At 41.3% G+C, this 12248-nt stretch overlaps 1 protein-coding gene and 1 long non-coding RNA gene across 2 annotated transcripts; one reads left to right on the forward strand and one right to left on the reverse strand.

Moving 5' to 3' along the window:
• Window positions 1–6809: 6809 nt before the first annotated feature.
• LOC102028902 lies at window positions 6810–11430 on the reverse strand. The gene is made up of 3 exons (XR_264918.1): window positions 11172–11430; window positions 10311–10446; window positions 6810–7079 (listed from the first exon to the last, which is right to left on the reverse strand). It is a non-coding gene; the product is annotated as an uncharacterized LOC102028902 (long non-coding RNA).
• A 56-nt stretch (window positions 11431–11486) lies between these two features.
• On the forward strand, window positions 11487–12246 carry LOC102027906 (ribonuclease pancreatic-like; the record flags this gene model as incomplete). Its single annotated transcript, XM_013508548.1, has 2 exons — window positions 11487–11559; window positions 11890–12246. Coding segments are annotated over exons 1-2 (360 nt in total), but the record flags the coding sequence as incomplete, so codon positions are not given.
• Window positions 12247–12248: the final 2 nt, after the last annotated feature.

Genomic DNA, 12248 nt, shown 5'->3' on the forward strand with positions numbered 1-12248 from the left:
TTATAATTTTTCTATTTTATTGACTTATTATTGATTGTTGATATTTATTATTGTTGTTTTTCACTTTGCTAATGTATACATTATTTATAACAGGGAAGTATGTGTTGGAAATAACATACTACTATATATATGAGGTTCAGTTCTATCCACTGGAGCCCTTGGGATTTCACCCTCATGGTTAGGGGTGTGTATCATAATTGTTGTTGTTAATTTAATAAAATAAAAAATTATTTTATTGTTTTATTATTATATTATGGACCACATGCAAACCCCTACCCTCAGAATTCAGAATGCTACTCTGCAGAGATCAATACAGAGAAGCATAAGGACAAAGATCAGCACAGAAGACTAAGGGATGGTCTTCCACCACTGAGACTGTCCAGATCTGAGAAATGCTGAATTCACCAGGAGAGATCCATCACTCAGCAAACATTAGCATAGCAGTTCCTCCACTTACCTATCTGTCCCTGTAAGGGTTTTTATACGATGCACAAGCAGGAGGTACAAAGGCAAGACAGAACAACCTGGCAGTTCTTCTGATTAACTAGCAGGGTGAGACCATCAGTTACAAGAGCAGATTAATGCTCATCAGTTCATGCAGCTTGGTACAATGGTACAGTCAGGCATCCTGCATGTTCTGTTATGCTCTCATGGTCACAGGGGTCAAGGAAGTAATTACAAAGCCATGAAGCAGTTACAGAGCTGGGCAGTTTCAAAAGAACAAAGTTTTAAAATGAACAATTTCTCTTGTACAGTTTTACCCTTTCACTAGCCCCCCTCAATCCTGAATATTTGAGCCATTGTATCTCTTGCAGTTATCTCAGAACTGGACCAAAGTTCTGCCCAGGGTAAAAGCAGCTTGTCAATTTCCTGGGGTTTTTTTCCTCCATTCTACCTGAGTTGGATTCACTTTCTCTATATTTCAGTCTTGACCTTATTGCCGGCTCCACTCCATGTTAACTAACATAAGCTGAGAAAACAGAGGTCACTATGTAAAATCTGTAAAGAATGGACATCTGGTGTCATGCAAAGGGTTCCATCTAGATTCTCACAACCGTGGATTTGCTCCTGTATGTGCTGCTTTCTACACAACCATTGTTCCATTCCCAGTGCTTTTATTCCCTGATGTAAAGTGAGAATTTACTTGTATTTATAAACTGTGGTTTGTATTCTTACATTTATGGACTGTGCTTTGTAGTCTTAAACCTGTTTTCCTCACCCCATATATTAATGTGTAAGAATCACATTCTTGGCCCCCAAGTAGCTTGTAGTGAAACAGAGAAACAAAGCACAGCATTTTTATAAATTTCGGTGATGAAGATGGGATGCATAAAGTCTTCAGTTGGTTGGGAGAAGCTGGGTCAAGTGTTTATATCTCCAGGCAAAACTGACACAATACATCACAGGGCTATTTTTTTGAATAATGTTTATCTTTGGTTTTTCCAAAAGGAGATTTTCACATGGAAAATTAGGCTTCCTGATTAGTCTTAAAAGAGCTACAAATGTGGACACACCAGGGCCTCTGTTAGCTCACCATGAGTATCAAGCAGAGCTGAGGGGCATCCTAACTATTTGGCCTGTGCTACTGCAGTAGCAGCTTCTCCTTTCAGGACAGAGGCCCAGGGACTTCACCAACCCCCCACCCCTAGCTCTTTATGCCGTGATCACTCCGCCTGCGTCCTGGAGACATGAGTGTCCAGAGGCATCATATTGTCATGGTGTCCTGTGGAATGACTCAGATCAGACCTAACCAGCACTCCTTTAAATTGTGTTCTAAGCACAACCCTGAACAGATTTTTCTTAATGCTTCTTGTGTGATCCTTCTGCAACTATTTAACTGTCTCTATGTCCTCTAGAGTAAATCCAAGTGACAGTTGATTAGAAAGATCTTGGGCTAAGGACCTGTCTCTGTGAAACAAAAATTAATATGAACGTGTTAAGAAAGTACCCTGGGTTCTTGGTATGATTTTGTCTTCAGTACTAAAGACTGTTAAATATGAGCTCATTACATCATTGTATTAGCTTAATCATCACATCAGTGTTGGAGAAGCGTTGAATTATTGGCTAGTTATTCCATGATTTGCAAATAAGGGACACTGTAAGGTAAGGGTACCAGGAAAATGCCTTTTGTAATTCAGGTAAAAGCAACTGTTGAGGACACTGGCCACAGGTGGCTGAAGCCATGTTGATGTCTAGCACTTGGCATTTCTTCAGCTGTGGGTCACTCCTGCACTGTGTGCCCTTGAGCTGCTACTAAGGAGCCAGCGACCGTCCGCACACAGCTTCGCCAGCACAGTGGCCGGCCATGGGAAAGGCGGCGCCCACTCCTTGTGGGTGCCGTGTAAAGGGTTTTCATAGTGACACGGGGCTGGTGAACTTAATTCCAGCGTGGAGAAGGAACGAACTCAGGTAGTTGCAGAGGCTTGGTGCACTGAACCTGGCCTGAGGGCTCATTCTTCCTATGTGCAGCCTCCTATGGATGTCTCCTGAGGCCCCCGGACAGCTGTATAGTTTCACATATTTGAGCAGGTTGCAGAATGAAATAGGAAAATTCATGGCCTTTCATGCTCTCTGCACTGATAATAATTTCTTTGTCCAGGGAGGCTTGAAAAGGATGTTCAAATAGAATTATAGAGCAATGTGTCAGAGGAGAGTTGGAAGAAAATAATTTTTTTGAAAACTTTGGAAGGTTGATTTTAAAGAAAATGAAACCATCCACCAATTTAGGATAAAGAGGGCCTTTACCGAGGCCCTTGCTAGGTCTAAGATGAAAAGAATCAGCGATGAGCACGTTACTTTATGCACTGAATCAGGGAAAAGGGAAAGGTTGAGAAAAATTGCTTCTCTTGTTTAGTCCATGAGAAAGATGAGGAAGTGTCCTAGCAAGTGATTAGGAACATTTCCATAATGACGCATTAGACCTGCTTGGTTTAACCTCTTTTTGAATAAAATTGGACAAGCATGACAAAATCATTCATTTTAGGCCTCTTCTTTTCTGCTGTCCTCGTTCTTTCATCCTTCCATAAAAGGACTTTTTCCAGGTAGAATTTTTCAAGTTGAAGTTCACAGTAAAGCTGTACCTAAAAGAACGAGCTGTGTCAAGGCAGTGAGAAGTAAGATGACCGATGTCACAGGCTCACAGACACATTTAAAGGGTTTAAGGATAAGGGTTTATGCTAACGTGCATTAACAAGTAATATACCAAACCTCAGGTTTCATGTTTCTTACTCCATCAAGAAAACTGTGAAAATGTAACTTAGATTAAAGTGAAATAATAATTAATAGTACAGGTGAGAGGGCGCTGTGGTGTGGGATGCCCGAGACATGGGTAACCCTGAGGTAAACAGGCACTGTTACCAGGGTCTACACCCTAGTTGCCTGGATTTGGCAGGCTGATCTATTGCACTGTTTCTCAGTAGTAATGGTTACTGTTGGGATATTGAGCAGTTGGATTTTCCCTATGGAGCTTTCAGAGAGACCTCTGTCTTCTTACATTGTCAAAGTTTGTTCTTCCTAGACAACCTTCCCTAAAAATGACATTTCACCGCTTGGAGCATCACCTGTTACCCCATCTCAACCTCCTAGTTTCCTCACGTTCTTCATTTAAGAGGAGCCAGCATGGCTGTCTGTGCAGAGTGCATGAACTTATAAAAGCCATAGATCAGAGTTTGACTCATAGCTGTGCTGTTCACCTGTCCCATGAGCTTGGGGAAGGTGTTTCTTATGTTTTCCCATGAGCGAAACGTGAAAAGACTTGGGTCTGATTGTGAGGACACAGAACACACTTAGAATACCACAGAGGTCATCTGTGAAGGGGCCACTTCTACAGCCCCAGGTGAGGTGAATCCCTTCTCTCTCTCCTACCTGCACCCAGACATGGTGTGAGGCCCTCACAGGACCTCAGCAGGGTGAGCTTGTGAGGACCGGGGACCTCCCTGAACAGACTGCCCTTGGGACTCGTGTCACAAAGCATCCGAGTGCCGTAATTCGGGTAGCGGCATTTGAGGCCGTGACGTGATCTCAGCTCTGTGAATGGATGCTGAGGCAAGAAGCTGTGTGATCCTTAACTCATTGACCCTGGAATCCTGCCAGATCCTGCCAGCGCTCCTCATCTGTAAAATGTAGGGCTCAGACAAAATGACTTTGGTAGAGGATGTGTGTGTGTGTACACAAACTAGGCTTCCACTTACGATCCCATGCAATGAAATCATTTTATATTCATTGTTACATGATGGTCATGTCTCCACACGTGAGTCATATGAAGTAGAGTCATCAGAATTATCACTGCATTGGAGAAAGACAAAAGATTAGCATAAAACAGTGAGGGGTAATTTCAGGAGTAAGAACATTTTTTATTTAATTTTTGGTTTTTTATTTGTTTATTTTTTGACACAGGGTCTCACTATGTAGTCCTGGCTGGTCTTGAAGTCATGGTAACCTTCCTGCCTCACCCTCCCCAGTGCTGGGATTACAGGCTGTGCCACCACGCATGCAGGAGTAAGAACTTCTGAGCCATCTGAGTTAATGGACTTGTTCATTACCTAGACAGATCAGTCCCCCAGCAAGTATAAATTTAATATTTTCATTCCTCAGATATCTCCAGAATGGGAAAGTTTTGCTCTCAATCACATCTGGCCTAATCAAAAGGGGCAAAATCCCTTTATCTCATAAGAGGATCTGCTGTGTAACTGGCCAGACAGAGTTTAACCGCTTCCATGTCTGTTAGGAACTGAATATGTTTGTCCCCTAAAATTCATATGTTGACTTTGGATGTTCTGCAACTTTTTGTTTTGGTTTTTTTTTTTTGGTGTTCCAAAGATGAACATTTATATTATGCACTACAAATACATACTAATAAAATTATAAGTCCTTTAAAATAACTGCTGCTTTAGTGATTTATGTTAACATCAACATGCTTTCATGGACATGCCAGGAAAACTGGCAAAGTACACTTACAAATATGTCTGTGTGGACCCTTCTAGAGAAACTGACACATGAGTTACAAATCCAGGTGGGAAACAATGATCATGAGAAAAATAGGTGTCATCTTTGAAGACTGGGTATTAGTGGATCAAAATGTCAGGAAAAAATTTTTTGCACACTTAAATTTTCTTAAAAAGATGTCATTTTTAGTAGTATGACCACAGATACATAGATCAGATATTTCTGTGTGATATATTGAAAAACACGAAATGACTACTTTAGGATATATCCATCTATGAGTGTGTTTTCTGGAAATTATATTAACATCAATATTTTTATATTATTTCTACTGGTCTCTTCTACATGAATAAATTTCAAAGGATTTTCAAAATAGTCTTACATAGGTAGAATTTGAATCCATTGATTTCTTTCACATATTTCACAATAGCCATGTGTATTGAAAGCTTTTCCACATTCCATTCATAGGGATTGGCCAGAATTTGACATCATTCTGAAGGATAGCATCTCTGTCAACTGAATTTTTCCCGACATTTCTTTTATGCAGAGTCACGCTCCAGTTTGAAGGGAATTTCCTACTATTAAGATGAAAATCCTATTAAAATGAAAATCTTGCAGCAAGTATTTTCCACACTGCCTATATACACAGGATTTTTCTCCTATGTGCACTATTTCCTGTATTTGGCCGTATTTCTTTGCACTGAATGTTTACCCCCATTATTAAAAGGCATAAGGTTACATTCTGGTGTGAATTCTTCCATGTGTATGACTCTCACTCTGGTGTTGGAAAGATTTTCCACACTCATTACATGCACAGGTTTTCTCCACATTGTGGGTTCTTTCCTGATGTTGACAGTGCCTTTGTCTGTTGAATGCTTTACTACATTGCTTACATATATAGTGTTTCTCCCCAGTGTGCATTCTTTCATGTACTTCAAGTTTTCCATTTCTGCTGAGTGCTTTCCCACATTTGTTACATGCGTAGTTACTTCACACTGTGAGTTCTTTCATGACGTTGACAGAGGCTGTGCGTGCTGAATGCTTTCCCATATTGCTCACATATGTAGGGTTTCTCCCCAGTGTGAATTCTTTCATGTACTAGAAGGGTACCATTTTGCCTGAATACTTTCCCACATTGCTTACATGCACAGGGTTTCTCCCCAGTGTGAATTCTTTCATGTACAGGAAGGTTACCATCTTGGCTGAAAGATTTCCCACATTGCTTACACACAGAGGGCTTCTCCCCAGTATGTGTGCTATTATGCATTTTATAACCTGTGATTGTACTGAATTTTTCCCACATTTTTTGCATACATAAGTTTTCTCCCCAGTGTGAGTTATTTCATGATTCTGACAGACACTGTGCCTGCTGAATACTTTCTCACATTGCTTATATACATACTTTTTCTCTCCAGTCTGGGATATTCTATGTATATAAAATAAGGACTTAAGAGCAAATCCTTTCTTGTATTGGTTACATACAAAATGTATCTCTACAGTGTGAATATTTTTATGTTTTGGGTAGGAATTACTAACAACTGATGCATTTGCACATTTCTTACTTCCATGGGGTTTCTCTTCAGCATGTCTTCTTTCAACCTTTTGGGTAAGGTATAAAGAATTAAAACTATTCTCACAGTGTTTGTATAGATACAGACTCCCCAAACTCTGAGTATTTTTATGGAATTGAACATCCTTTGGTGTTGTGGGGGCCTTCATATTTTTCTTACCTACAAATGTTTTCTGCTCAGTGTGACTTAGTTCACTAAGATCAGAGTTGACCTCCCCACACTGCCCATATTGATAGAGTTTCTCTCCAGTCTTTCTCATTTTGTGCTTCTGAACGGGCTGGAAAACACTGCAATTACTTCCATGTTCATTACATTTATTTAGCTTCTCTTCAAACTTCAAGTAATTCTCTGTATCATATCCTAGATTTCTTGAGCAAATTTTCTCCTGTTCTTCAATTTGCTGGTTATCCATGTTCTTCCTATAGCATTAGCATTCATAAGTGTTTCCCACATCACACCTCTGTACAGCTTCTTTTGGGATGGATTCAGCAAAGCCCACTCTGCCGAGGTGAAGTTCACAGCTACATCCTCAAAGGTCACTTTCTCCATTGAGAGTCTTGGAGGATCCTTTGCATCCCTCAGTAAGAAGTTTAAAAAAAAAAAAAATGTATAGTCAGCTGCGGGCACTCAGCTCCGAAACCCCTGTTCTGCAACTTTGGCACTTCAGAAACAACCTTTCATTTTTGGACCCTATTGCTAAGAATTTTGAAAATGTTAAAGTTATCACAGTTCATTAGAAAGAAACAAAGCTAAGTAATTGAGGAAATGCCTCCTTTTGAAATGGTTACTAGAAGAGCTGGAACATGTTAAACATTTTTATCACAGGAGACATTAAAGACTTGCTCAGGGGTAAAGCAGATGGTATTAAAGCAAATGGAAGATTTTTGAATTGAGAGCGTTAAAGGAAGACATGAGTAAGACCAAACACAAAATAAAATTTCTGAGGCAAAGGCAAAATGAGAAATCCACTGAATGAAGAGAAAATGGCAGAAGAAATCAAGATAGGAAAACAGGACAACCAGGTGCACACCTGTAATCCCAGCTTTTGGGAAGCTGAGGCAGGAGAATCACTGAGTTTGAAGCCAGCCTGGGCTGCAAAGTGAGTTCAAGGCCCCATCTGGGCTCAAGAAAAGAAAAAAGCCCAAGACCTGGGCTCAAGAAAGAAAAAAAAGAAAAAAAGAAAAGAAGAGAAAAAGATAGATAGAGCTGGTCTAAGAGATACAGTCTGTATGTAATACAATACCTACAACCAATGACCCAAAAAAGAAAAAATGAAGTTGAAATAATAGTTAAGGAACTAATTGAAGAAAACTTTCCAGACCTGAAGGACAAAGTAGGCTTACAAATAAAAAAAGCTTCAGAGTACCTCTTAATTTTACTGGAAAGAAAGCAACATCAAAACATACTCTGGTGATTTTTTTTAAATTTCAAGGACAAAGAAAATATTTTACAAGTATTCAGACAAAGCAGGTTAACTAAAAAAAGGGGCAAAAGTCAGACTGACTTCAAATTTTTCTCTTATAATTCTAAATTCCTGAAAACAATAGGAAAATAAAATTGAACCAAGAACTATATACCCTGCCATTCTTTTATTTCCATATGAAAACAAGTGAAAGATATGCCCAGATACCTGGCACTCTGAAGGTTTATCAACCAAGAACCTTGTCTGAAAATATTCTCCAACAACATCTGGCAGCCAATAGAAAACATTTAAAAAAAAAAAAAAAAAGAAGTCCTGAAAGTGTAGGAAGGCAATTGTATGAAGGACTTCATGGTAAGTGTAGAATTAATGGTAGTTCAGAAGCATGCAGGCTGTCTAAAATTGTTACATGTGGGGTAACAGAGTTAAATGCAGAAGCAGATTTGTAAGATACACCTACACTTCTCAGCTTCTGTATTTCTAAACTGCTAAAGAGCATGACAAATAGTGTATTGGGCAAATAAATACTGCTTTATTTTTCCCTATAGTGTTACAGATAAAGATTCATATTGCTAAGGTAAATGTGTAGAAAATAAAAGTGCTTCTCACTGTATATAGAACAGAAACAGTAAAGGCATTCTAACAGTTAATCTGAGAAAATTGGAAAATGGTAGTTTTCTTTCCCTTCTGTCTAATTACAGAGGGAAAAAAGTAGCAAGTCCATAATGTTAACTGATAGCATAAGAAAATTTCCAAAGCACTAATTGCACAGGGGTGCATAAAATACTGCTTGATGCACTGAATTAGGCAAACTAGTAGTTATTTTACTGGACGTTAGTTGACACAGGTCAGTTTGTCAGAGTTGTAAACAAAAATAGAATATGTACATTCCAACGTTCTGGAATTGAAAAGAAGTGAAACATCAAGAACAAGTAGCATAACAAAAACAAAGAGGAGGCATTAAAATTAGCATAAAAGATATTGATAGAGGTAGAGGTGAATAATACTCAGAAGTGGATAAATGAAGAAGGTCCAAATTGACTAAACTTTAAACTCTGATCTGAGTTAATTACATTTGGATAAAACTAAGATAAATATGGATTAAAGGCAATAAAATCTCTCTGGGTCACAGAGAAAGAAAGCAACATGTCTATGAAGCAAATGTAAGGAAGTCGAAGGTATTTTACATTTAAGAGACATTGTGTGGTAAATAATACGGCAGTCATATGTCAGATATTGTTCATTATCTGGACCTGGGTAGTAGTTTTACTTTTGTAAACTGGTATATATACATGTAATTTAAATGCACATTTGTACATTTTGGGTCCTTATGCTACTTTGCTATTTTTTTTATTATTCTCTTTAAAATAAAAAAAAGAAATTCACTGAATCATCCTTCATTTAGAGACAATACGTGAAGCTGTGGAGCCATGGAACAGAATACAGACTGCAGAAAAACCCCAGGCACGTTCACAGAACACAGAATGCAGAAAAACCCCAATGATCTTTGACAAAGGGGCCAAAACCCTTTGCTGGAGAAAAGGTGGAGTCTTTCACGAATCCTTCTGGGAAGACAGCCTGTCCGTGTGCAGAAATGGAATCTAGACCCACAGCTCTCCCCATGCACTAAGGGGATCAAGATGTTCAGACAGACACAATTAGCTGCAAGATAAAATACATAAAATCCTGACCACATATATACAGGCAAGCATTTCCAAACAGAACCTTAATAGCACACAAATAACTCCAAGAATCAGTAAACGGGACCATATCAAATTTAAAAGCTTTTCCACACAAAAAGAAACAATCGACAGAGCAAAGCCACAGCCTACAAGATGAGGGAAACTTTTTGGCAGCTACGCACCGCACTGAGACCAACATCTAGAGTATGTAAAGATTGCTAAATTAATCCTCAAAATAACAGACCCAATCAAAAAATGGGCAACTGAAATAGATCGATACTTCTTCAGAGAAATACAAATACCCAAACACACATGAAAACAGGTTTAACATCACTGGCTATTAGAGAAATGCAAAGTAAACAACGCTGACATAACATCTCGCTCCAGACCCAATGGCCATATCCAGAAAGCCAGTGGTTACAAATGCTGGCAAGGCTGCGGGGTGGAAAAGGAACACTTCTACAGGTTGAGGGGAATGTAAGTTGGTACAATCACTACGGAAGCCGGTGTGGAGATTCCTCAGGAAGGTAAAACTCTAATTTGACTTGATCCAGCTAGTCCCCTTCTAGATCTCTTCCCAAAAGAGTTGAAGACATCGTGTTACATTGACCTTGTGTACCCAAGTTTAGAGTAGCACAATTCATCATAGTTAAATCTTGGGAGGAACAGAGAAATAAATTTCTGGAAAGTGCTTACCTCTTAAGGTACAGAGCCAGGATTTGGACTGAGGCAGTTTGGGAGCGTGGAGGGCTACTCTGATATTTCTTATTAAAGATGCATCGAAGCTGTTTCTCAGCAAAAATAGTCCTCTTCCTGGAAGGTAGTCCTGGTGCTAAGAAATACAGTCTCTGTATGTTTTCTCCAATACGACTGGGGGCTTTGGTTTATCTTTAGTTCCTCCACCCAGGTCTGATCAGAGGTCACTGTAGATAAGAACTGCCCAACACTCTCAATGCACACAAGGGGTTGGAGGGGCCAGAAAGTGGTGAGACTGGGGCAGCTGACCCTGGAAGCCTCCTTGTCCTCCCTGTCCAGACACTCTCTCCTTTCTTCCCTAGGTCTAGGAGAGCTTCTGGCTGAAGGCAGAGAACCCCTCTTCCCTGCTTTCCTCCCAGGAGAGGTGCTGTTGGGAGATGTGGAACTCTGGCAAAAGCCTTTTCAAGACAGCTGAGAAAAAAGGGCTGTCCTCACCCATAATCACCTTATTTGCTCTTCCTTAAGGACCAAGGGAAAATGGAGAAAAAGGCAGGCAAAGAGTGACAAGGACTTGGCTGGGTGTGTGAGGCCTGCCTGCCTGTGCTGTGGTGGTTTCTCTGCAGCTGTCTGCGCATCAGTGACAGATGAGCGTCACATAGGAGAGAGAGTCCTACAGGCAGATTCCCTCTCCCCCAGCAAGCCTGAGGAGATGGCCTGGGCCAATCCCCACCCTTCCCTGACAAGGTCCTTGTTTTTATCCAAGTGGACCCAACATGCTCCTCCCACTTTTCCTGCAAACCAGACCACTTTGCCTCTCTATAAGGGGCACAGCCCAGGGGCTGAGTGATTACAGAAACTGACCTCCCACTCTGGACCCAGGTAAGGAGCCCACACTGTGGTCTCAGGAGCGTCCCTTGCTGCAGGCTGGGGAAGAGGGAGTGAAGGTGGATGGTGCACTGAGAAAGCTTGGGCTCTCATAGCACCAAAAAAGCGTGGGCCATGCAAACACCAGCTGGGGCAGAGAGCTGCCAGGGTGAGCAAGAACAGGCAGGTACAAAGAACTCATGGGCCTGGAGAAGAAGGAGCCCCAAAGCTGGGCGAGCGAGCACCTCCCCTTGGAATGCAGCAGAACCCCTTTGTGATGTCAGTGTCAGACACCGCAGTTTCCCTTGTGCTCGGAGACTCCAAGCTCTGTCACCCGTCATCCTGGATGTCATGGCCATGACTCAGTGATAAAATTTGTCTCATGGTTTGTTCAAAATGATCTGATTAGAGCTTTGAACTCAGGGGAAAATATGTACCTTATTTTTCAAATGTATTTTAGAGGAAACAGTATTCAAATGAAGAGCTGTCAGGATTCTAGCAGACATTGTAGATCACCAACTAGATGAAAGATGGTTTCTCTCTGACCAAGGAGAGACAAATGCACTCAGAGAGGCTTAGTGTGAGGGCCCCAGCACCTGGGAAATGTCTCAGGGAAAGGGCAGCTGTGTGGCCGGAAGCAGCAGGGGGGAGCGAGAGCGCAGTATCTGACAGCATGCTCTTCCTTCTCTTCCTTTTCTCATTTACACTCTCCCAGGACAGTGAGCTCACCCTGACTCTGGAGACGTGCCTTGTCCTGATCCCACTGCTTGTCCTGGTGCTCCTGGGGCTGCGGTGGGTCCAGCCTCCTCAGGACAAAGAATCCTCAGCCATGAGGTTCCAGAGGCAGCACGTGGACTCAGGCAGCTCCCCCGGCAGCAACCCCAACTACTGCAATGAGATGATGAAGCGCCGGAATATGACACAGGGACGCTGCAAGCCAGTGAACACCTTCGTGCACCAGCCCCTGGCAGATGTCCAGGCTGTCTGCTTCCAGAAAAATGTGCCCTGCAAGAACGGGCAGACCAACTGCTACCAGAGCAGCTCCAACATGCACATCACTGACTGCCGCCTGAC

This window comes from Chinchilla lanigera, unplaced genomic scaffold (genome assembly GCF_000276665.1).
Source record: "Chinchilla lanigera isolate Chin_1 unplaced genomic scaffold, ChiLan1.0 scaffold00149, whole genome shotgun sequence".
Classification (NCBI taxonomy): domain Eukaryota; kingdom Metazoa; phylum Chordata; class Mammalia; order Rodentia; family Chinchillidae; genus Chinchilla; species Chinchilla lanigera.